The 27632-nt window shown below is 33.3% G+C and overlaps 1 protein-coding gene across 2 annotated transcripts; it reads right to left on the reverse strand.

Moving 5' to 3' along the window:
• Positions 1-251: 251 nt before the first annotated feature.
• Positions 252-26665, reverse strand: LOC149779242 (NACHT, LRR and PYD domains-containing protein 4C-like). Of its 2 annotated transcripts, XM_089939818.1 has the most exons (5): positions 26312-26665; positions 25148-25296; positions 12241-13254; positions 11456-11488; positions 252-6518 (listed from the first exon to the last, which is right to left on the reverse strand). In XM_089939818.1, the coding sequence occupies exons 3-5, from the start codon at positions 12590-12592 to the stop codon at positions 3514-3516; spliced, it is 3390 nt and encodes a 1129-aa protein (XP_089795944.1). In that variant the 5' UTR covers positions 12593-13254; positions 25148-25296; positions 26312-26665; the 3' UTR covers positions 252-3513. The 2 variants fall into 2 exon arrangements, with proteins under 2 accessions (XP_089795944.1, XP_089795945.1); XM_089939819.1 differs by lacking the exons at positions 25148-25296; positions 26312-26665 and having other exon boundaries at positions 12241-13882.
• Between the last annotated feature and the right edge of the window lie 967 nt (positions 26666-27632).

Below are 27632 nucleotides of genomic sequence, written 5' to 3' on the forward strand. Positions count from 1 at the left end.
AACTGGTACATGAAATAATTTATAATTGTTTAGGTGTGTTTCGTCTGACTTTTACACTCACATTCCAAAAATAAACTAACATATTCTAGTTTTTTCATGCCTTTTGGTGTGCAGTCCAGCCCAAACATAGTTATTTTTACAACAATTTTATAAGTTGCGGCAATCAGTTGTCCTGCTGCTTTGGAATTAATGGCCATGAAGCAAGGGAATGACTCCACACCACATGGTTCATTATCTGAGACTGATAACAGTTTGGTTCTCAAAAGTTGATGGTTTTGTTTATTTATCCAATATTACAGACTGACAAATTACTTCATCAGACAGACAAACAAAACATGTGCATGTCTAAAAGGGAATGCTACCTGAAATACAGAGCCACATACATAATGTCCATAACGAACAATGAAAAAATTTAATGAAAGATTACAATAATTGTTCAGGCTATATTTATAAAGAATTGCATGTTGTTTTATATGCATTCATTAAAGCATGTGTACATATCACACCATACATATTTACATATACAGAAATTTACTTAGGCACTATCTCCAGAGATGGAGCAAAATTTACACATATGCACTACTAAGTTCACATTGCAAAATTTATCTAAGTGTGCAAATGTCAATACATTTCCACGTGTATGTAACACAAAGCATGCACATGTGCACAGGTCATATGTACATCACACCAAAGACTTTTCTTTGTGCTGCAAAAAACAAATGCACTACATAATAATGCAAATAGCATATACATTTCATAATAATACAAATAACATATGCAATACATAATGACGATTTTCACCCTCTATCTTTTGTCTCATGTTGAATATTTACTTTGGCTGAAGGGGTTTGACTCCAGAGGATTTAAGCAAGGTGTTTTAACTTACGATTTTTCCTACTATCTAAATTTCACTCTGTAATATATGGTCAAAAGTGCTCTGATGAGCCACTAAATTACACATATACACAAAGTAAACGGTAATAAGCCAACACAATTACACATTTTCGTAATGTGACATATATGGCCACGATAAATTGAACTATATCATCTCTCATTGACCTATGAGATATAAAATACATCAATGATTATAAAATATCATGCAAGAACATTCATGTTTTTAAAAAGCATTATATATGCACATGTACAGATCTTGTACAGCTATACATACTTGCAGACTGCATTACCATTAAATAAAGTTTTGGCACAACTCTGCTGTTTGAAATATTACTATATACTTAGATCACGCTCTACTTGTAAACTCATACACTGCTGTCTGAAATGTTACTATATATTTAGATCACAGACTCTACAAAGTCACTTCTACTCTCTGGAATCCGTGACCTTTAATATGAGCACTCATATATGGGATGAGGCACACTCTTACGATCTAGCAATGAGATAAATTGGTAAAGTTTCATTCTTAGATCAGGCCAGGTTTTGGTGGATGGACAATATATATGAACACTAGACTGTTTGGAAACATTTGTAGAGTAATGACTTTAAACTATAAAACTCACAATATTCCTACATGCTCTGTAAAACATCTGCACGAAAACAGTGTATTGTCTCTTTATCATAATATATTTGATAACAAAGCTTTGCACATAGTGTAAGTGTTCGAATATATTTTCTTTTAGTTAGACATGTAGATGTTGGACATGGCAGTATTGTTGATTCTGTATCACTATATATTTTTTACAAATGCCTTTGGGGCTAGACAGAAATACTGATTTGGGACATGAGATGATTATTGTATCTATATCATGTAGCAGTATTAGTGTCTCTATATCATATGAAACTATTTTTTTATCTCTATATCATATGACAAATTTATTGTCTCTATCATGTGACAGTATTAGTGTCACTATATCATATGAAAGTATTATTGTCTCTATATCATATGACAAATGTATTGTCTCTATATCATATCAAAGTAGTATTGTCTCTATATAATATGACATAATTATTGTCTCTTTGTCATATGACAGTATTATTGTCTCTATATAATATGACATAATTATTGTCTGTATCATATGACAGTATTACTGTATCTATATCATATTAAAGTATATTTGTCTCCTTATCATATCAAAGTATTATAGTCTCTATATCATATGAAAGTATTGTTGTCTCTATATCATATCAGAGTAGCATTGTCTCTATATATCTCTGATAACTAATGAAGATTCACAGAGAACATAGATGTTCAAATACATCAACACTTAAATATCTTATTTGACAGCTTTTTTAAAATACTAAATGACAGGTAGTCAATCAGTTCATACTATTCTATATCTAAACTGTCCTGGACATAGTTATCACCACTCATGAATCAAGGTATAAATGAACATGGATATCCTAAAATCATAGATATAAATGATGTGTACTGGTATTTTTGCCATAATCATGGTCTTACTATAGCTATCTATTGATTCAATATATTTCAACTCATTCTTCAACCAGAATACAGGTAGCTGAATAAAAGTTTAATTGTGGAACATCATTGCACATGTGTAAAAATATTAAAGAAAATTATTGACCATTATCAAAATGAACCTTTTGTTTTAATTGAGTCCATGGTAATTTTCTTTATAGTATGGATCATTTAGGAAAATGTCAGACAATAATATCCAAATGATAATGTGTTCTCAACCACAGGAAAAATATCAAACAGATCTTTTCCATATCTGAAGTATTTTTCTCAATATAGTGACCAACTATAAATAAATGAAATAAAAGAATAAGTGTCTGCTATTGAATACATGTAAACCATAATCTCAATGTTCCTGGATAAGTAAAACTCTTTTCCTGACTGTACAAATGACTGTGAACTAATTTCAAATGATCACGAAATTATTTAAATTATTAAATTATTTATTTATCATTTATTTAATTTATTTTATTTATTTTAATTTATTTTTTTAATTTATTTTATTTATTTTATTTTATTTATTTTATTATTTATTATTTATTTATTTATTTAAATTATTTATTTATTATTTAAGTCAATATGACACTTAAAAATGTAAGTGCACTATTAGATCCAACACTTGTGGACGTATGTGTTCCAGCATGTGAGTATATACTGTAATGCACTTGTGAATGTCTGTGCTCCTCCATGTGACTATTTATTGTAAGCATACTTGTGAATGTCTGTGCTCCTCCATGTGACTATTTATTGTAAGCACACTTGTGAATGTCTGTGCTCCTCCATGTGACTATTTATTGTAAGCATACTTGTGAACATCTGTGTTCCTGCATACAAGTACTTACTGTGTTGTACTTGTGGAAGTCTGGGTTCATCCATCTTGTATTTACGGTAATGCACTCGTGGAGACCTGTGCTTCTGCTTGTGATTGTTTACTGAAAGCACTCAGTATGGATGTCTGTGTAAGTAAACTGTATAAGAATTCTGCCAGGTACATTACATGTACTACTGAATAGCATTACTCAATCTTGCATCAGTTTTTATTTATGATTTTTAGTTGTAATGAGTAAGCAAGTCACATGAAGTCACTGTTCTGATTCTGAATCAGAGTTATAGTCAAAATGAAAATCATAACGATCATCAGATTCTACTGATACTGAATTATAATTGGGATCTATAGCATCCGTACCAGATGAATCACTATAAGACATATAAGATTCAACTGACAGTGTGTATTTGCATAAATCCTTATTTACTGATTTCAATTGATCAAATGATTGTTCAAGTACCTGACAGGCACTATTTGATAGAAGTACATCTTCCATAGTTAGGCATGATAGTGTTGCCATGTTAGACAGATTTAATTCACAGTTGTACAGGTGTGTGTTTTGCAGATTGAGATCCGTAAGCTTGGTGCAGTGTGTCAGAGTCCTACCTAATACATCACAGCAGCAACTTGACAGTACTACACTATCTAGCTCCACATTACTTAATTCTGTCATATTCATCAGATCTAACTGACAGTGGTTGAGATCTATATTCTTTAGAGTGAGTGTCTGCAGCTTAGTACAGTGTTTCAGAGTTCTACCCAGTTCATCACAACAGCTACTTGACAATATTATTGCATCCAGATACAGTTCACACAATCCTGTTATGTTAGACAGATCTAATAGACAGTTCTGGAGGTCTGTGTGATTTAGACAAAGTCTCTTCAGCTGTGTACAGTGCTTTAGAGTATTAACTAGTACGTCATTACAACAATTGGACAGTGTTACATCTTCCACTGACAGTTCAATTAGTTGTGTCATAACAGACTGATCTAACTTACTGACTTTGGGGTGCATATTCCATTGCCCACGTGTTACTAGCTCAATCCAGCAACCTGTTCCTGCTACTGCCTGTCCATGAAACATACCTGGTCCCAGTGCATTATGCAGATAAAGTTTCTTTAGCTGAGTACAATATGTCAGGTGCCAGTCAAGAATATCACAACAATAATTTGATGTATATTCAAAACAAAGTACCAGTTGTGACAGTAATTTCAACTTAGAAAGATCCAAATGACAGCTGAGGGGGAAGTTACTTTTAATAAGATCTAGTCTCTCCAATCGATGGCACATTGTCAGAGACTTAAAGAGAACATCCCAACAGCTACTTGTAAGGGTTACTCCCCACAATTTCAGCACAGTTAGGTCTCTCATATTGGAGAGATCTAGAGGACAGTCATGGAGGTCTGTTAACCACACTTCAAGTTTAATTAGCTTGGTGTAGTGTGACAGTGTACTACCCAAAACATCGCAACAACTACTGGACAGTTTCATTCTATTTATAATTAAGACAGACAAAGAATCTGTATTGGGTAGATTCAACTCACAGTTTAAATCTGACAGACTGAGACATTTCAGTTCTGTAAATCTTCTCAAATCAACTGCCACACATTCTTGGTTACCTGTATCTTCTTCCCACGACAGTTTCAAGCACCGTAGAAAGGATTGATTCCAAGATCGGAGATAAAGGTCAGTTTCTAGTTCAGTACTCATTTCCAAACCTGATACATTCAGGAGCACATCTTCCCCATCAGTTTCTTCCTTACATTGCAAGTACATTTTGCTGATAGCAGGAAATGGCTTTTCAAAATGGTTAAATAGTTCTGTTCCATTCCAGCATGCCTCCCAATCATTACTGCAAATTTCATTCACTTTTTCTAGCACACTGTTAATGAGCTTCGGCATCAGGCCAACAAGGAATAAAATGACATTTTCATTCTGCTGCACTTCATTTACATCTGCTATTGAAGAAATAAACTTTTCTAATTTGTCTTGACTGAAAATGAAGTAAACTGCAGTGAGGAACTCTTGCACTGTTTTATGAATGAAACTAACACTAGTTTTTCTTTTAAGATACGACACAGAATCTGTTACTGATAAAATACAAAGGTCCAAGGCCAGATCCAGTTTTTCCTTACCCCTATCCCCAAGGGCATTCAACAATTGTTTCTCTTCAAACACCAGTGAGTTTTCCTTTGGACTGCTGAGCAAAAATCGATAAGCAACTTCACAAAGCGAAAGCAGAAAACCTTCTCCAAAATTCACAACCAGAGAAGTTTCAGATAATTTACTAGGAAATGGAGAATGGATTTCATGTGGTGTAAACATATTCCTATGATTTGGATTTTTCTTGTACTTTTCTTTCATCCTATCTGACATCAAGTTTAGGAATAAGATATAAAGTTCATGGAGCTTACTTGGCAATGACTTTTGTTCATACCATATATGTGCCATGAAAAGAAGGAGAAGTGGCACATGAATTAACTGTGTAGCTAACTTGTTGTATGCCATATCCTTTTTAAATTGTTTAATGGCATTCCCATCTTTGTAGCAATTCTCAAAAATGTTCTTGGCAAATATTTTGGCATTTCTCTTACTAAAACCTTGAATATCCAATAGCAGGTCTATTTCAGGCCCTTTATGTAACTCCATCTGGGAAATTTTCCATGGTCTAGAAGAAACAAGAAAACAACATTCTGGGTAGACTCTACGGGTGAGAATGTTTTCAATGAACCCAGCTTTTACAACCAACTCATCAAGGCCATCTAGAATAAACAATACTTTATTTCCATTATGATTCAACAGAGTACACAGAGTGGTTTTACTGGGTACCTCCTTCAGCGGAAACTGAGAACATATGACCTCAATCAAATTTTCCTCAACTGAGATCTCTCGAAGATTCAAATAAAACAGAAGGTCAAATATTTGAAGAACAGCTTCATCCTGAAAATAACCAGCATGGGCAACGGCTCTACCTTCATGAACATTGCACCATGCATGGAGAACTTTCCTACAAAAAGTAGTTTTCCCTAACCCTCCTTTTCCACGCAAATAAATACGTTTAAAGTTTGAACCTCTCTCATCCTGGAATATTTGTTTATAACTGATGACTCCCTTATCTCTGCTGTCTTCTTTCTCTTCAATGATTACATCAACACAGACACTATCAATATCAAATCTCATCTTTTCAAATATTGGTGACACCTGGACATACCTCAAACTTCTGTATGCTTTAATGAAATCATCTCGAAGCTTTCTGATTTCTGTAATAAAACAAAAAGATGACAACTATTTAAATTTATAATATGCTTATAATTTCAACAATGTAAAACTTAAACTTGTGCGAACATAATGCTGAGTACATGTTGGTAATCTATATGAAACAAACTAAACTGAAAGCAACTACATGTACTTTACAATCACAATCATTTACACCCTCTAGTTTTCTTTATATCCAATAAAACTACTACAACAAGATTTGAAGAAATAGCACGATACTGATATATCTGTTGCAACACTATTTTTGTGCTGATCAGACATGTGATCAAAGGAACAAGGTCAAGACGTACATATATGTCATGAATAAATAAAGTTTCATCACAACATCTTTATCAATTAACGGGGACAAACCTGACCCAGAAATACACCCCAATTAAAAAAGATCACAAAGTTAATTTTCCCTTGCTGTGACTTTGGCCTTTAATACAGACGTCTCATGATGACATTATACAAGGTATCTGATGGTCTCATTAAACATCTTGAGTAGTTCAAAACTGAAATGTCACTCGTTGAATTAGATCCTACAAAAACAGGTGACAATGTTACAATTTCCCATTCTAAATTAATCTGAACCTCTGATTTAAGGATGTGATTATAAAGTGAAAATCCTTGTTGTGGTAGAGCTTATACATATATTTCACCAGTTCAAAAGTTAGTCATGACACAAAAAAAGGCCAAATATTATAAAATTTCTCCTTACTGAGACCTTGAACTCTGAAACAGGTGCTTGAATATGGCAATCAACACACCATCTGCTCATGGTATATAACTAAATAAAGTGTGTTAAAATATTTCCAGTCGTTCAAAAGTTAGTTGGGATATGGAACCTGAGATCACAAAAACAGCTGTATTTTTGCCTGATATGTATATGATTTCTAACTTAGGACCTGATTATAGTAAGTAACGCTCAGTGTAGTCATGCTACTATACGTGGCATCAAAATGTTGTCAAAGCTTGCAGGGTCATGGGCAGGATACACAAAATAAATGGACTGATCAACAAATAAATACTTTTTCACAAAATTGTACAATTAGTTCCAACCTTAGAAGATTGGTTGTTTCACTTACCCTTACAGTTGATGATGATAATAATTTTGAAAAGAAAACATGATCACATAATTGTTGATTGATTCAGATCCACAACTGATCAATTCACCTAACTCTAATCAACTCAACTCCCAAAAAGCACACCAAACTGGGTGAAAAATACGCAATGCAAGCATTTGAAGTAAACATTTTCGAACATGTTCAAATTTTCAAGGGGTTTTAGCCTGAAAAATAAAGGACAAAATGCAAGAAAGAGATCCATATCAGCCCAAGATGGCACATCAAGATTACTCTACCTAAATGCCAAAAGGATAGATCTTTGCTTTAAGGCATATTGTATAGATAATGTTTCTCTATAATGATAGAGGTGACTCATTTGCTTCAGCCAAAATTCTTTCACATGGGGATGTCCTAAGCACTCCCAGAGAAAGCCATATTGCTTGGTGGTGCATTAGGTCGAGCATCTTTAAGTACAACATTTTGGCTGAACCATAAATAACACAACCATAGTCCAATCTGGATTTAATATAGATGTTATATAGGTTAAAAATTACTTTTCTATCAGCACCCCAGTCTATCCATCCATATGTCCAAGAACCAAATTTCCTAAACCACTAAGAAGAAATTCAAAAAATGCTGCAGTTATGCTGCACTGTGTGGTACTTATCTACAATAACCATCTCATCCTGGAGGAGGATAAAGGTGAAATATAAAAACATTTCGATTACAATCATATTTTTCCAACGTTTGATTATACATGTATATGCATTTAATATTACGTGTGCAACCGATGTTGTGCTGGCCATACTAGACATGATGTATCATCAAACAAACATTATTGAAAGTCTATTTGGTGCAAACCTCAATATGATCAGGTGATAGGAATGACTGCATGATTTTCAAGACAACCACTGATGCCGTCATATCGGATGATGATGATTAGCACCATATTTTATCTATCACAAACTGTGTACCATAAAAAGTTTATTGTTTTAAAAAAATTATGTTAATATAGCCACCCATTTTGAAGAAGAGATAACAATATTTCCATGATGGCCATATTGAGGGTCAGTCATTTTCATTTAGGACCAACTAGACATCAAGAGCATCTTCAAATGAAAACTCCATAGCAAAATGATTTTCCACTTAAGATGAGTAACGATAGCATGATGTTCATGCAAGTCAACAATAATGGCCATATTGGATGAAAGATGAGCAGTTTTCATTTAAGACCAACAAGACATTATAATAAGTAATTTAGTAAAACCATGTTGACAAGACCATTTATTCAGAAATATTGATAATTCATTTTTCAAGGTAGACATTGTGACTTCCACATATAACATCAGATTGACGCCATATTCATTTATGGCCAACAACGTAGCACAAGAAGTCCTCTTGTGAAATCTTACGTTCAGTTCAGGAGAAGTAGAAGTAACAAAATTGTCAGGGTGGCTGTAATATGGACATACTGGAGGAATGATCACCATTATTTTCATTCATGACCAACAATACATCATACACAGTTGTTGTTGTTGTTGCTGTTGTAGGGTTTAACACCAGTTTTCTGAACAAGATAGGCTATACATGGCAGCCAGTATAAATGTGGAGAAAGAACCCAGGAAAACCCAGTTAATATGACCATCCATCCTGGTGGATTATCAAGATGGCCATAGTTGTAGTTATATAGGATGTGTGAGGAACACCATTTTCATTGTGGACCAACTAGACATCACAAAGAGACTTCTAGTGAGTATACCATGCAATATAGCTTTTCCTTCAAGAGGAGTTGCAATAACAAGTTTTTCAAGATGACTGCAAGATTCTTTCCTCAGAAATATGTATGGATCTATCACATGTAAATCCATTTTAATGGACTAGTCTTTGAATAGTACATGCACATTTACTTTAATTTGTAACTTGCGACTCATTTTAAATTACCAATACAGATAGATAGGCATAACTAGACAGGAAAATTATCTTGGCAATTCATTCCATTATCTAACTGTTGCTACTTCAAACAATATATATATATATATATATATATATATATATATATATATATATATATATATATATATATATATATATATGCAAGAAACATTACTTTAGATGGTCAAATACTTTAAAGTTCAGTGATCAATTGTAATTGTTTAATTCCCAGACAAAAAACTAATTATACTTATTATTGTAAAATTAAATTCGATAGCTCATCTTTACTTTTCAATTCACTGGTCTTAATACAAGTATTATGTTAAAAATATTTACAATGAATTATTATCATTTACTTATATAATTACATGATTTATATGTCTCACTTCATGACATAACTGTTACTCGATATACTTGGAATTAATAGGTTTGTGTCTACAATACTTGTGCCATTGTAAACCAGATATGCAATTAATGTAAATAATGTATTTGTTCATCAATTTAATATATTTATTTGTATTCTTCATCCCTCATAAAAGCAAACAGAGTACACAAGAGAGTGTATTGTATGGCACTGCACTGCACATCTTAAAACTACTTATGCTTGTGTAAGTATATTTTAGATTCAAACTAATTTAAGTATTATACAGCTACGATAATGAATTTTGCTCAAAAAGGTCAAATAGATGCTTATTAGTGGTCACATGGACTTTACTGACCATTTGCTTTTGGGATTTGTAGTTGTACACAACTGAATATTAAGAATCATTGCTCTCAAATGAACCTAAAAGGCACAGAAAAGAATAAATTTGTATCTAGTTTAATATTTTGGCTTCACTACAATGTTTCTATTTTTCTCTGCATCCTTGGAACCTTGAATTTAAACAATTCTGCTTTTACTATGTATTTAATGTCTCTATTTGATCCTTAATCAATTCTCTTAAATGGCTCTCACTCTAACTACAAGCCGTTCCATCTCTCAGTGTTTGTCAAAGCTTCTCATCACTAGCACTGATAATCATCTTGCCCTTGACTTCTATTTAACAAACATCACTTCTATTGTATTTCATGGTGCCAAGAGGCCATTAGAAGAATCAATGAGGTTGGACATGTTCAATCTTGGCACTTTACATTATGAGGTGATTCTTTTGTATTTGGGTGATATTAATATAAAAGTGGTTAGTTAATGACTCCAATGTACTAGCTTTAAAACTAGTATTAACTGCCTCATACTTGTAGCATAAATATTCTATACGCTTTGCATCATTCTGGTTTTCTTTTTGTAATGTCTCTACTGCACTATCTTATAGCTATTTAATTACGTTTTATATCAGTATGAATTCTTTGTTGGAAACCATGAAAATGGCCTGCAGAAACAAATTTGGGATATTATTATCACAGCCTTAACTCAAGGCCGCTTTCTAATCCATCTTTCTTCCTGCAACTATGAGTTTATCAGGCATTGTAAGCATTTAAATCTATCTATAAATACACTAATTACTATTTGGTTCTTTAATCCTATTATATGTCGGTGGGTTATATATATATATATATATATATATATATATATATATATATATATATATATATATATATATATATATATACACACACACACAAAACAATGAATAACACAAGATTTATGTAGTGTATATTGTAGTTCTGCCTTCAAGTGTATTGCCTTAAGTGAACATCTACTAGAACATACACAATTTTATTACTCCAATTTTGCAATGGGATAAATGAACAACCATGAAGACCACTCTATCTATCTCTCTCACTCTTGGCTTGCTCAGTACAGAATACCATGAAAGCCAAAGAAAACTTTAGCTTTAGAATTCACTTGAATATGTTGCTAACTTTCACTGATTTAATCTTCAGAGTCGGATCTAATAGAGTATACTTTTCCTTAATACCAATGAAATCATCATGATGTACCATACCTTCTGATCCAATGGATGGCACAGTCTCAGCTTCTGAAATCAAGAATTATATGTGTTTAGTTATTTAAGTGAGTCTTTTATTACTACATGTACAATGGTCTGAAACAGAGTTAGTGTGTATTTTAAGAGTTTATACTATCATATAGGAAAAGTGAGATTCCATATTTAAAAAGCACCATTGTTATCTACATGTACATGTAATTATAGTGAATATTAACGATATTTAAAATGTCCTATGCTGTAAGAAGTCCATTTAGTTCTGAATTGAGCTCAATACAGATATGCAGAATGGTTCAATTTAATAAGTGTGAGCTTTGTATGTAAATGTTGTTGTTGTTGTTGTTGTTGTAGGGTTTAGTGGCATTTTTCAGCACACGATAGGCTATGCATGGTGGCCAGTATTAATGGTGGAGGAAGAACCCAGGAAAACCCCGGAAAGAACCACTGACCCATGAAAAGCTACTGGCAAGCTTTCTCACATACCACATTAGCCAAATCCGAGACTCAAACCCACGCAAACTGAGGTGAGATGGCAGTGATCTGTAATGGACAGCGCTTGAGACCATTTGGTCACTCGGGGCCCCGTATGTAAATGTAAATATTGTACAATGTATTCATCTATATTTTTAAGTATATTTTTCTTAGCTATTTTTCTTGTCTAACTCGTGCTTATGCATTCCCTGTACAATGCTTTGCTTTCTTTCACGAGACTAAATACTTGGTTGATGAATGTATTATGTTTTTATTGGATAAGAGGGGCACAGAGAGAAAAAGGAGAGAGCTACCTATATTAGATGAATCATCACTGGAACCATCACTGCATTTGCGTTTTCTCAATTGCCGAATTATGTTTTTTTCCTCATCCTTTAAAACATCCAATATGTTTATATACCCACTAATCTTTAATGCATCCTCCAGAACTTGATATTTCCCTAGTTTCAAGACTCCTCTCTCTTCCATCAAAGAAAGCACAGCCGTCGGATTGTGCTGTACCGTGTGCAACCTTCCCATTGGAAGACAAGCCTCCAAGTAAAGAATGAAATTGCTGTATGTTGGATCATCTGGGTCCATCATATCACACAGTTTGATCAGAAGAGATTTATGTTGTTGGTCAACCCCCCTTGAACCTGATGCCATTTCTAGTACACAACTTAAGTTCCAAGAGATGACAAAGTAAGTTTTATTGTACTTGCAAAATACATATCGACACTATATAATCACTTAACCCTGCATTTCTCCATTCATTCACATTTATTTCTTGATGATTCAAAAGCATTTAATCTGACTTGGTTCATCAAATATGGATTAAGCATTACACTATACATTCTGTCAATTAAACATTACCTGCAACCTGCATACCAAAAATAATAAGTAGTCCTAAATAATTTACATGTAATTGAGACTGTGACAGCAGAATCTTAAATGGATCAATCAAGATACCCTAGAACTTGCCAGACTTGTTGTTTAGGACTTGTTCCCATTGCGATTATATATGCAGTGCCATATACATATATTCATGACCCAGATTGGAACATGCAGTTTCAACTTTCAAACTGCAAGATTTCATTTTTCAGTTCCTTGGTAGGAATCACTTTACTTTACTCCAAGTCACAATATCTTTCACGACAGGATTTTTTAATATAAGGTCTCTGGAAGGTAGTCAAATGCAGCTCCTTATTCCATGCTTGGATCATTATTCACAGATAAGTATGGTGAACCAGCCTGGAGTCTTCATATCCTTCACAGATAAGTATGGTGAACCAGCCTGGAGTCTTCATAAGTGGTGCATCTCTCAAATACTGGAAATGATTAAAAGATATGATGGCAGTTACTTTCCTTGTACATGTATGTAGTACCCATGACATGTTACTGTTATGGTAATTCGAATTTTCAATGGGCTACACAGATTTGTGGATCTTGTGGTTAAGCTACAAACCAGGAATTTTATGGCCCAACAAACACTTATCCTTTGTCAAGATAGAAGGATATACCACTGCACATCCAAAAATGTATGCAGATTTGAAAATGTAAATTTTGTATCATGGAAACTAACACACATGAAAAGAAAAGAAACCATTATTATACCTAGACTTGAGTATCATTTTCATCAATAGGTCAATAAATCTGATGTATTAAGTTTCTAACTGTTATTAATTTGAATCTTACTGGCAAAATAGTCCATTATTCTTACAAACAGGGAACGCCATATTTTATTTATCATCAAATTTTGAGATAGCAGCTTAAGTCTTACATGACTGCTTGTGAATGGGGTGTAGTCTTTTAACAGTAAACTCATCCTGGATCCAGTAATAAATCTATCTTTTTCAATCTGCTATGCAGTACATCTTACAAGCCAATATGTTTCAGTATAAAATCAAAACAAATCTGACTGATATTCAATAACGGATATATTTATGTCATTGAGTGGGTGAAAATCTAGATATTTTTCACCCACTCTATCAAATATATAAGATTCCATTACTTGCCTATACCTGTATTGAGTTTCTCACCCAGCTCGTGAAATATATACATTATTCACTTGTTTCAAGCAAAAAAACATGGATGATAAGAATTTAATATATGGTATCCATAATGTGTATAAGCTATTCGAAGGTGGAGACAATGTTATGCATGTTGTTATGTGTTTAGGCTCAAATAAACAGTAACACAAGAAAAAGTGAAAACAACAAGCTTTTAAAAATATAATAAATATTTTTTTCCCTGGAAAAATACTGTAAAAATAAATAAAAATATGAGAACTTACAGTTTCCTGACTCAAATCCAAAAATAATACAAGAATAATCCATGAATAAAAATGTGTTAAGTCCTAATATTCAAATGTTCTAATGATTCCAAGTTTGAGTCCGACAAAGAATCCAAGATGGATGGTGATGACGTATACTGTAGCCTCTACTGTGTTGACATCTACAGTTCCTTGTAGAAACATAATAACTGATCCTCTGGTCATGGAAATCCAAATAAAATTTTCAAGAAAAGTCCTTGTTCAAGAGTTCTGTATGAATACAATATTTCCAGAGAAACGAATTCATCTTCTAGAGTCCAAAGACTGAATAAAAATAGCATATAACTCAAAAACTCCAAAATTTCAATACTTCAATACTGATCACTACAGAAGAAAACAACTTTACATCAAGTGTTTAAAAGCCCTGACTATGAGATCTCTCTCTCTCTCTAAACATCACTATTAATACTAAGTATTTTGCAATTTCGGAAATGATTAATTGCGAAAAAGAGGATGACGTGATCATGTTTACATCTAAAAGTCAAATAGCTCCTGTATGTCCTTGATAATAACCAGTCATTTTACTCCTGGAAAAAGTTGTTTACTTGATCCTCAATCAAGGCCAGAAACTAAGTCAAAAATAGAAATAAGTGTTTATATTATTAGGCATCTACGAAAAACTTAATTTTCTGGAAAATTATCAAATTCATAGTAAACAAAATTACATTACATTGACATGTAAAGAAAATAAAATTAAAACACCCATACACAATCAAACAAATCAAACACAAATTAAATCAAATATAAATTAAATCAAATATATGTAACAATGTCCATTTTGCAAAGCACGGCAAAACAGAAAAACCATATTAAACTGACTGTTCCCATATTGATCATAACTCACCTCAAGTAGATCAGTTCTCCTCCAGAGGAGGCTACAAACATGGAATTTAAAGTATATAATTGGAACAAAGATTTGTCAAATACTGTCATCACAGACTGAAACCAACATACATACTTGAAGTTTTTTTTAAATATATAAGAAATAAAGGTATCAGAACTCAAAAGACAATGCTAGTGTAGACAACTAGATGAATGTAATGAGTGATTAAAGCCCATCTATAAACATTATCATGAGGTTCAAATGAGCCTGATATCACATACATGGGTAACTGACATAAATAAGCTTTGTGAAATAAGCTTTATAAATTAAGTCATCTGGTTACTGAACAGTCATAAAATATGATTTTATTTATTTGTCATTATTTTAAAAATAATTATTTATAATGGTCAGAACCTTTCAGGGATTGGCAGCTGGAAAATTACAGCAACCATATGAGCCCAACGATGGTAATTTGGAAGCGGTCCAAGATAAAGCTTTAATGGATCACTGTATTTTGATAATTCAAAACTAAAAAATATAGAACTTAAATTTAAAATATTGTGTCTAATGGCAATTGCAATGCAATAAAAATAATGCATGTATATTAGACAACATAAAAACAGCATTCTGGAATTTTAATACGGCACTACAGTTTTAAGGTGTTTAGTGGCTTCATTTTCTTTTTCTTGCTGTTGTGCACAAAGGTTAGTGGTGTACATTTGGAACATCTGTCTTTGCTTTTGAACACCATCCTCAAGCTGTACCATTTTACCCATAAGCATGGCATTATATATCTATGCAGTGCTTGGTACATCTGTCTGCTTTTGAACACCATCCTCAAGCTGTACCATTTTACCCATAAGCATGGCAGTAATGTCCATGCAGTGCTAAATTGGTACATGTGTCTTTGCTTTTGAACACCATCCTCAAGATGTACCATTTTACCCATAAGCATGGCATTATATATCTATGCAGTGCTTGGTACATCTGTCTTTGCTGAACACCATCCTCAAGCTGTACCATTTTACCCATATTTATTGAATAAATAATCCAGTTTGAGACAGACAGTAATTTTAATGATCTTTAACCTGATAAATCTGAGGTTCCACACCTGAGTGATGCATGCTGAGGTAAATACAGTGATTCAAATCTACTTGAATATGAATGAATGAGTGAAATGTTCAAGCTCTGTTTTCCCAATGTGCAAAAAAAATGACTGTTTTATAGAAAATACAAGAATATAGATCAAAGAAAGTCATTTTACAGTTAACTTTGCCCAACTGATTAGTTGTTGTTGTTGTTGTTGTAGGGTTTAACGCCATTTTTCAGCACATGACAGGCTATGTATGGCAGCCAGTATTAATGGTGGAGGAAGAACCCGGGAAATCCCCGGGAAGAACCACCGACCCACGATAAGCTACTGGCAAGCTTTCTCACATACCCACATTGGTCGAATCCTAGACTCGAACCCACGCAGACAGAGGCGAGATGGCAGTGATCCGTAACAGCGAGCGCTTTAGACCACTCGGCCACTCGGGGCCCCCCCCCCAACTGATTAGTAAGTATTTCAGTTGCATTTCAATCATCATCATCATCATCATCATCATTTTTATGATCATCATACTGATATCTGTAAGAGATTTTAAGCCTAATATAAGAAATCATTTTAATGTACTTTGAGCTACCAGACATTGTGAATTCCTTTATTTCCTTTTCTGATGACAAAAGAGTCTTAACTATCATGCATCATATCCAATAACTGAAAAGGATAATTGGGTCAAATACTAACAAATCTGTGGAAAACTAGCACTCATGAAAACAATATTTGCCTGACATAATTAAACATATCATCATAAAAGTCATATGGAATTCAAGATCATTATGCATCAACTTTAAGTAAGCATATCAATGTAATTCCTATAGAAAATAAAAGTAAATTATTTCACCAATAACTTTAGTAACAAATGTTACACAGTTTGTCGCTTACCCAAACTTAAAGGAATTTTTGGATCTATTAACAAAGAAATGCAATTTCTAATTTGCACTATATCACAGATACTGGAGTCTGACATACCTAAAAAATATCATCTTAAATGTTCTGTATATTAAGTACACGTATATTTAAAAAAGACTGGTCGACTTTTATTGCAATAATCCAATGCTTTTACTTTATTCAAAGAAATCTAAACAAACATATCCTGACTTAATGACAGAAGGCACATCTTGTTCAGCTTCTCTTGAACAGCATAAACTAATCCTATTGTTATAATCCTCTGACAAATGGACAGTTCAGTTCCAACTAACAGCTGCTTTTGTTTAAAACACCAAGCACTGAATTTACACTGGAATGTGATCCAATTGCTTATTCCTTAAGCACTGTCAGTAATGAGTCTGACAAAGTCACAAGGCTGAATATAATTACACATATACATGTACTCTGAACTAGTTCAGTTCTGACTGCATGTGTGCTGTCTTGGAACTGACCTTAAATCATGAGGTCAGAACATTCTTTCCAACCAGGATTTTCTTTTCTTCTATCATCACAAGATAAATTTGTTTCAAGAAAAAGAAGTAATGGAATAAGGTCTTGTTAAACTACAAATTTGTGCAATACAATTGTTTTCAAGCATTTACACTCCCTCTTTAGAAAATTACATGACCTCTCCCTAATAAATATGTGAATTTAAGGAATGTTCCACAAAAATCTAGACAGTGACCATTGCCAACACTGTTCTAAAACAATGACATGGCCTAGCATCAAATGATGTAAATTTCAGTTTGGGAAAGGTGTTTTTTTACATGATGTCATCTGACTTGATGTGTTGTATTTAACAGCCCCAGTTATGGTCCTGCAATTAACAACAGAAGTCTGATGATTGTCCATAATGAATCTGAACTAAATTTATTGCTGAAATGAACAAAAAAGATGAAAATTATCAAATCTCAGATGTTCAGAGATTTTAATTTTACACAACCTTATTTCAACCCACACCAAAACTGCCTACCCTTCTGCACATGAGATTCTCACATGAGATCTAACTCAGGTTAGTCTCATGTGCAATTTAACATGCAAATTAGGTAGAACTCACGTGAGCAAATAGATTCTAATAAAAAAAACACATGTGCAGGAATTAATTCTTCCACATTTAGCTAAGATCCCAGCAGAGAAAAAATATGCTGGACCAGGCCTAATTGGAAACTTGATTAAAGAATAAATTATTATTTCAGCTACCACGTTTAGTTCCCAGTGGATTATGCTATACTTTGTCTATCTGATCATCAGTGGACACAATACAGTCAGGAGTAATCAGTTCAAAAAGTTTGCATAGATGGAAACGTTACTCATAAGTTCTGCTGGTAATATGTTCCACTGAGGAGTTGCAAAAGGAAGGTTTCTTTAAAGGGTAATTCTAAATTCAAAGTAATGTAAGTCGCTTTGTTCATAACAAGAGGTCAAATTACATTTTTTTCTTTCAACTTAGTTTAGAGCAAGTAATCTTATTTCTCTCTCTCATTAACAAATAATATTTATTTACATGATCTGATTGATCCAAGGAATGCAAAACAACAAACCATTAATGCACAAATTTTACATTAACTGTATTCATTAGGTGACAAGTTCATTTTTCTATCACTGAATTTTTTTCTTAAAGAATCAGTCAAAGGAATAGCCTGTGGTAATGTAGTTTGATTCGACAGAATGCTCATTCAATAAAATAAACACCATTCAGCATAATGGCAAAGAAAATAACCTGCACAGGATTTGCTGTACTTTATCTTCAGTACTGCCAAACAACCTGTAATCGAAAATTTTGCACATGTAATCAATGCCATGCCTTAGTTGTGGATATACACTTTGTTACAGTTGTGTACTCCTCCAACATTACAGATATCAGTCCATCAAAAATTTTCTTTCAAGGGATTTCTTGAATGGTGTTATAACTTTTCTTCTTTGGAAAATCTATTTCTATTTGACTTATGTTTCAGCTCTTTAGCTGCTTGTAAGTTACAGTATGTGTTCATATACTAACACATGGTTATTTGTATTTTTTTCACTGTATGATACTGGGATATAGATATCAGTTATTCATCATTCCATATCTAACTCTGATAATCCAAGCCTCAGAGAAAGCACTTGATGGATTTGGTTCATTTTCATTGAGCATCTTGGACATTTAATGATTGCTGCATCTGTATCAGAATAAAGGTAAGGTAAAACAATTTGCTTCTTTCATATTTTTGTTTCCTTTTGAAGCCTTAAATCTCTTTTTGTGGGACATGGTTTCAATACTGCACAATTCCCACAATACTGCTTCCTGCAATGAGGATGCTCACTGACAAGTTCAGTTAAATTCGACAGACTAAAAGGGTCATTTAAATTCTTTCCTATCTTTAAATGATAGCTTCAGCATCAAAACATGATACATACAACATAGAAAAATAAAGATTATGATGTACATTCATGTACTTTATACGTTTTATTTATATTTGAGGTTTTATAATGACAATGCACATATTTATTCATTTGCTGTTTTGTTCGTTTCTGTTCTTTTTTAAAAACACACACACACAATTTGTAATTCTAGTTAATGTGCACTTCACCGTATTCTATAAAAAAATTCTGAGGGATATGATTTGTAAAAAATTGTTTACAGCTGTTAGTGCACTAAGGATTCTCTTGCCAAATTCACTTGAAATGTATCCCGAGGTTATGCAGAATGGGTTGAAAATAACAACAGTGGATGAATACATGATGGACAATGAATAACAGATATAGGACCATACAATAAGCTTGCTTGGTCTTATTGCCAATTGTGATGAAAGCTGTCACTGGTAGTCATTATTAAAAGTCCCTCAAAGGGACTGACACTTTACTGAGCTGCCATAATTTCCAGAAATTCAAGATAAGACCTTTTCTTCCTTTTAACTCTGCATTTTTAAACTATTTCTGATAGTCTTCAGTGATAACAAGACCGTCATGTTAGTTGCTATGGTGGACATGCTCGTCTATTACTAAGTAGAAAATCAGTTAGTGAAAATCCCCATTTCAATAAGACAATCCATTCAGGAAGAATAGTGACAGCAAGATTTTCAAGCCATACCAACCACTGAATGTACCATTGGTACCATTTTTATTTAGGACCAATTAGGTAGTAAAGAGTCTACTGGTGAAAACCTAATACTAATATAGCCATCCATTTGGGTAAACAGTCTTTAGAAGATGGTGACTGCAATGGCCATATAGAGGGTCACTTCCAAACCAAAATGCATGCTTACCACAAGCTTGCAGCAAGCTTGTGACAAGCTAGTTCAAGCTGCACAAGCTAGTAAGGGAACTCGTACAAGCTTGTGCAAGTTTGCGAAAGGAATTTTTCCAAGTCTGCAAGCATGGAAGCTTAAATGCAGCAAGCTGCAAAGTCTGATGTTCAAGCTAATTGCGCAAGCTTGCAAAAGAAATTTCTCCAAGTCTACAAGCTTGCAAAATCAAACATTCAAGCTTGCAGAAGGAAATTGTCCAAGTTGGCAAGCTTGGAAAATCTAAAATTCAAGCTTGCGAAAGGAATTTTTCTCATTACGTCTGCAAGATTGCAAAATCTAAAATTCTACCTATAGCCTACACGCATTAAGCTTGCAGTATAATTTAATCAGTCATAAAAGATGAAATCTGGCAGCTAGCTATAGCTCCTGCATGAGATCATGCAGTACCTGTTGAAATGTTGAATATACATTTTGACTATATATCATGTGCAGTAAGAAACAAGGCAAATTTAAATGTTATTTTGTTTTTGATTCATAGCATCTGATAATGCACTCTAATTAAATATATGTATATTTTCAATTCTTGCAGAAATGCTAAACAGTTGTTCTTAGCTGCTACATACATAAGATGTATTATTCCAACGTTTCTTTGTCTGAACTTAAATAGGAACAATATTAATATATATTTCAAATTAAACTGATTTCTTGTCCTTGTTTAATCTAAAATGTAATTTATTTCTACAAACATATTTTTTTCAATTTAATGATATATCTTGTTTAAAATATCAGCCAGGTTAGATAAACGATTGAGCTTTGTGCATAAAACAAATTCTTTAAGTGACTGTACACTGAATTGGCTATTTTGTCAGTGAGTGACATGGATTATAATTATAAAATAAATATTGGTTGTCATTAATCTGTTAATGTTCCTAAAAATACAAATATTTCAATCTACAGGTAAAACAGTTTTAAAGTTTTATACAAAAACTTGTCCTTACAAATACACATAACCAGTATATTATCAAACCCATAATCCCATATAATGCTTACTATAGAACTAATTTAATCACTTTTCACAGTATTAGGACTTAGTATGATATAGCTCTTATCTTTTAAAAAATTAATAAATAAACCCTGACTATCAATGTTTCCAAGAGGTATGTCTACAAAATGATCAGACAATTTCCCAGTATAAATGTGAAGCAAACATGCATGAACCAATGTGGTTTCATCTACAAATGCATATTTTTCATCTTTCATCTTGAATTTATTTACAACTGCAAAGAATGAAGGAGTGCATCTGCAGTCATTCATCAAGCAGCAGCACAGTGGATAACTTTAACGTAGAACACATATGGAAGACGGAATAAAGAATTCCATTTAGTAAAATCCTGTAAAATAGATAGTTATAATTGCTGATTGTAAAGTTATTTACAAACTAACTTAATACAGCAAGATAACTTATGTCAAGTACTTGTAAATGATATTTACCAAATGCACCATCAAAAATAGTCTCAGTAACTCTTGTAATATTAACTTCTGGCTTTGAGTTCTTTGAAATAATTGTCATATATTTGTTTCAATGACAATCTGCTGCCAGAAGAAGAAAAACACTTGTCAGTTATTTACTTACTAAAAATTTTTTTTAACATATAATACAATCTTTGTTTTTTCTTTGAGAGAGAGATGCATCCCATTCTGCACACATTCGATAAAGAATTGAGCTTTGTGAATTTTGCTTTTTTAAAAAGAAATCAAATCAAACCATGATGGATGAAATGTGGTTTTCCGCAACAAGGACTTAATGCGGTATTGAGTCATTAAATGCGGTTATTTCCCCTGTTTATGATCAGCAGACTGATTTACGAACTCTAAATATACACACAACATATTTCAGTTGCAAGAACATAAAACAACCATTGTAGTGTCACGTAAAAAAATTAGGCACAATTTTCAAACTTGCACCGTTACAATTTAGCACATTAATTCTGTAAATTTCATTGCCTGCTGAAGCAATATTTGTGCAGTAACCGATCCTATAACCCGAGAGATAATTTGAAGTCACAGAGTTATCATGTTGGTGAGTAAACTCAAGAGTGTGTTGTATTTTGTCAGTTTTCAGGGCTGTAGATTGGCGGTACTGTTTCACTTTTACGATTTAAATAGGCCAAAAATGGCTTTGTAATGTTGTTTCATCCAATCATTGAGATGACAACACTGAAGATCATTATTATTGATTGCTGCGCTTGCCAAACTGCAGTAATCGATGCAGTGCTGTCAATTATCGACAATAGGGTTATGATATAAAATTAAACACATGCTTGTGAATTTCACTTCCGTTATTCTTAGGTCTTTCGTTCCTCTTGCATATCAGATTCAACAATTGTTCAGAGGTTGTTACATTTAATTCTTTTCATTCTCAAAGAATATGGCAGTTATTTTATTTCAAAATTTCATAAGGTACCTAATCAGTTCCATCGGATTTTTTTTGTTTTGTTTAAAGCTCTGAAGGGCCATTCGTTTCACATTGCCTTTCAAAATGGATGTTAAAACTAAAATTTAGGAGCTCATTAAAGGATGATCTTGAAATATAACATTTCCTGATACTTTTTGGACTTGATAAGTGATTTTGGAACTAAAAATTAGATGCTTTTGCCAAAGAGGTAAATACTGTTTTTTTTTTTAAATGCTGGCTACATAGTACATGTTGCTGTAATCCATTTCAGTGGATAATACCTGAATCACACCAGAAGCAGAGGAGGATGTAGAATTTTATTCTGAGGATTTTGTTTAGAAGAGGTTCAGAGTATTCCAAATGGCAAACATTCTTGTTTTCACCTAATAGTGTATCATTTTGACAGATGAGAGCAGGAACCTAACCATTTTACACCAGCCTTCCCGATATGGATTTCTTCATGGAAGTAAATTAGTAGAACATTTCTAAAGCCATACAGAACAAAAGTATAAAGAGTTTACTCACACATATTCATATGCTCTTATATATTTATCTGATTAAATATTAAATGATTTGATGACTTCATTCTTTTCTTTTATTGTGACAGTAAGATCTCATGCTAATTAATGTTCACCATATATTAACATTTTCATTTTAATATTTAATATTACATACTTTTCACACATCAAGGGCTAGAAAAATGGAGGTATGTGGCTATGTATAGAATAATTTAATCAATGCCATATCAGTTCTTCTGAAGCAACTAGCTAGGTCAGCTTCAGCTACGATGTCATAGCCTCAACTTGAATTGGTGTGGTTGAGGCTACGAACCGATCCCATATCATGCAATGGAGCAAAAAAATTCATCACTAAAGTCAGAAAAACAAACAGTGTAGAAATCAACTACGTAAGTATAATCATGTTGTGAAAGCAGTTTGGCTTATTTTGAATTTATTAAGCCCTTACATAATAAAATAAATTGGCATGGTTGCTCTAACCTTATCCTGTCCGCCATGACAGATAACGCGAGACTCTCGCAGTGACCGCTTTTCTACATAAGGCTTGCCAGACAATATTTTGGATATTCTACGATATATTATTATCAATCAAGTGGCGAATAATTGCTTCTTGGTGGAATTTCAAAGTTGCCGATAAAGCGTATTTACTTTTAATGCGCAAAATTTCTGACCCAAACGGCGCCAAATTTTTACTACAATTTGTTTACATTTCCAAATAAGGCGTCAATGTCCTTATATGGCACACAAACAAACGAGGCTGAGAACGGAAGTAATCATTATTTGAAATAATATGGCGCATGATCTAAACGAAAATATCGGCAAAAAAAGTTAAACGAGATTTTACAACTATTTCTACAATGATTTTCGATACTTCCAGTACTAAATAAGAGGACTACTCAATTTATTGGATTATATTCAAGGAATATGTTTAAAGTGTTATTATTGGGCTAAAAGAGCGCCGGGTGTGAATCACACCCGGCTTGCTCCATTAACACGTATATGCTCATGTTAGTACCCTGTCCATGAGGTACGAGTAAGGGTACTAATATTAGTACTAGGTCAGCTTTGATGCAAGCTGGTAAGTTTACATGACAAGTTCATGCAAGCTTACATGACAAGCTCGCACAAGCTTACCTATTACTAGCTTGCGCAAGCTTGCAGTTAGGACCACCCAGACACCTAAATAACATTTCTGGTGAAAACCCTATGTTGTAATGATTCTTCGTTTAAAAGGCACGGTAACATTACTTTTAAGAAATTGGATGTCAGTTCGGGAGTATTTTAATTTAGGATCAACTAGACCTCCCAAGATGTCTTTCAGTCAAAAATAAATGTTAACATAACCATCCATTCAGGGCATGTATCAATAACACAATTTCAAGCTGACCATTTTCTACATCGATACCACTTGTTTATCAGACCAATCAGACACTACAAATAGAATATTAGTGAAAACCACAGGTATATAGGATCAACCAGACACCGTAAGTCATTTAGTAAATGAAACCCATGTTGATATGACCATCCATTCAGGATAAATAGCAATAACAAGATTCTCAAGAAGGTGGCGGCAGCATACATACTTGATGTGTGAGCAGTAACATTTTGATACACAACATGAGAAGTCTTTTAGTGAAAACCTAATGCCAATGCCACCTTTCCATCAGGAGGAGAAGCGATAACAATACCTTGATGATGGTTGCTCTGTTGGCCATATTGAACATCAGATGGCACCTTATTAATTTATAACCGACCAAAGATCATGACCTCTAGAGCTAAAAACAGAAATGAAAATGAGTTTCAGTGTAATGTTCCGCATTCAAGACAGCCTTACCTTGATTGTCATTAGGTATATGCACAGCAGACAGAAATGCTGGGATATCAAGTTATCTATAGACAGTATCCTTCTAGTGAAGTGCACTCATCATCTTCTGGTATATGATGTTAAGACAATCCCAAGGTGCTCTTTATACATCACTCAGCCTTAAAAAATAGATCGGAAAAATAAACAAGTAAATATACTGGTGATGCTGAGTCAAAGACTAATACTATTATTTCACAACATAACACAACTTGATTGTAATTTTCTCTGCCTTTGTTGTATAATTCATGGAGTACTTGAAATATGTCCTTGATCTTCATTACTTCCTGATGAAGTTTATCCAACTAACTGTTTACTCAATTTGAAAACCAGTTTCGTCTCTAACATATTAAGTATTGCTGCTAAATTTATAAGTTGTAAGTCCTTAGACTGGTCATTGTGCCAAGTCTGATTGATTGATTGATTGTGAATTGTATTGCAGACCAGCACTTTGAGGATATATATATAGCACCACTAACAAGTTGTAGCAAAAAGAATTGTCAGAAAGGTTTATTATAAAAGAGTCATAAAAGCATGTGTATGTGATTTAGACTTCTAACATAGTTTTTATAAAACATGTTAGTCATCATACTGCAGACATGTAGCATCATGTCCCACTCAGTCACATTATCCTGACACCAGGCCAACCAGTCCTAACTCTAACCTCTTAATGCTGAGCACCAAGCGAGGCAGCTGCTAGTACCATTTTTATAAGACTTCAGTATGACTTGGCCGGGGTTTGAACCTGCCACCTCCCACACCTTAAGCTTATGCTCTAACCACTTAGGACACCTAAAAAAACTACTATAATATGGTGGAAATATATGATAGTTCCCGATCAATGGGGATGTAAATGTTCGTTGTAAATTATAAAAAGATAATAACAAATTAATATGAGTGATTCACACTATGAATGTTCATTAAAACGATTGAACATAAGTTAAATTTTGTAATAACTGCTAACTTCCTTAAAAAATTCAAAATATAAGTTAATGTCTGAAAATCATACACATCTGAGATGGAGGTTTCAGTTTCAGCCAATCAAAAACACTGGTGCTCGACGCGAGCTTGATGTTTAAAAAAAAAATAATCTAAAGGAAAAAAATCATACAGAGTGACAAAAATATCTTAGATTACCCCCATGACCCGTTGTGACATAGGACCATCTCTATCATAATATATAAGAGAGAAGGTACGGAACTTCCAAATACTTCGCTCCACCCATAACCCTCGATTTCCTTCTGCTATTTCCGTCTTTAAAGGCATGCGACCATTCTATATGGCTTGTTTTACTTCTGAGATATTTTTCTATCCATCAAGCCATCATTGACTAAATCTGTAATGTGGTTTAGATTTACTTCGAGTTAGGCTTGGAAATAGGTTGGCTTTTTGGTGACAGCCTGTCACAGTTAGATGAGCAATGGAGATCAAATGCGTAACTTTGGCTGCAAAATGAGCTGCCGACTTGGCTTACGTATTTATGTCTCTGCTAGAGAGGTAAATATCTAAAACGCTAGATGGTTGAGGGGTGATTAAAAGTATGCTAATTTGTTATAGTACTAGTGAACTTTATTCATGCATATGGCACAAACTGATTCTTTTAGCTGCCTTGTCACGGAAATATTCAAAATAGCTATTTTTGTTGACATTGTTGTTACGGTAGGATAAAGGTAATAACTTCGTACAGTCTCGAATGGCGTCGGTCAGTGTCGTGAAAATTTATGTCTCTTCTTGAAAGGCAATGCAGTTTTAATGTTTATTATACATCACAAAATGCTCGTTTTATGCTGTAAATATATCTTATCTAGGTACACACTATCAAGAGTGGTATGTCATGATGGAAAAATAACTTTTAAGAGCGAAAGGCATACTGCCTCTTTGTACGAGTGATGTCCCTTTCAGCATGGTCAGGGTCAATTTGTAGGCATAGAGAAGGCCTATGTTTTTTTTATTTATTTTTATTTCAGATTTATTACATAAAAAATTAAAATGCAACATCTTGTCGCTCTAAATTTACTGTATACATAAACCATTCCGAAAATCGTGCAGACGGTGTATAATGTATTTATGACAGGGTTAGAAACGTTAATACTGTTTGTTCGTTACGTAAGTGTTAATGTACCAAAATAAATAATAAATATTTATAGTGTTAAAAAATAAACTTTAATATATTAGATTGTTGTATTTATTCAATAATGGAAATAAATAAAGAACGAAAAACCAAAATGTCATTAAAAATTCTGCAGCGAAATAAATAATTATTTCATTAATGGGCTTATATAGGGAAAACAAAATGCGATGTGGGCGGAGATAAGAAGTCACCTGATTTTATTCATTAGACAGTTGACAACAACAAAATTGCATCAAGGGTTTCAATTCATTGACATCGAAAACTAAAGGTATTTTCAGTGGGTATAAAAGTGTATTAGGCAATATGAATTTTGTTTTCCTTTTTTGG

The sequence above is a fragment of the Sinohyriopsis cumingii genome, chromosome 17 (assembly GCF_028554795.1).
Source record: "Sinohyriopsis cumingii isolate HCF-2022 chromosome 17, ASM2855479v2, whole genome shotgun sequence".
NCBI lineage: Eukaryota > Metazoa > Mollusca > Bivalvia > Unionida > Unionidae > Sinohyriopsis > Sinohyriopsis cumingii.

Coding starts and splice junctions, on each gene's coding strand:
- LOC149779242 (XM_089939818.1), bottom strand. CDS start 12,592: ATGGCATCAGGTTCAAGGGGGGTTGACCAACAACATAAATCTCTTCTG. Junction 11,489..12,240: donor TGATGATTCATCTAATATAG/GTAGCTCTCTCC, acceptor TCTTGATTTCAG/AAGCTGAGACTGTGCCATCC. Junction 6,519..11,455: donor GCCATCCATTGGATCAGAAG/GTATGGTACATC, acceptor GTTTTATTACAG/AAATCAGAAAGCTTCGAGAT.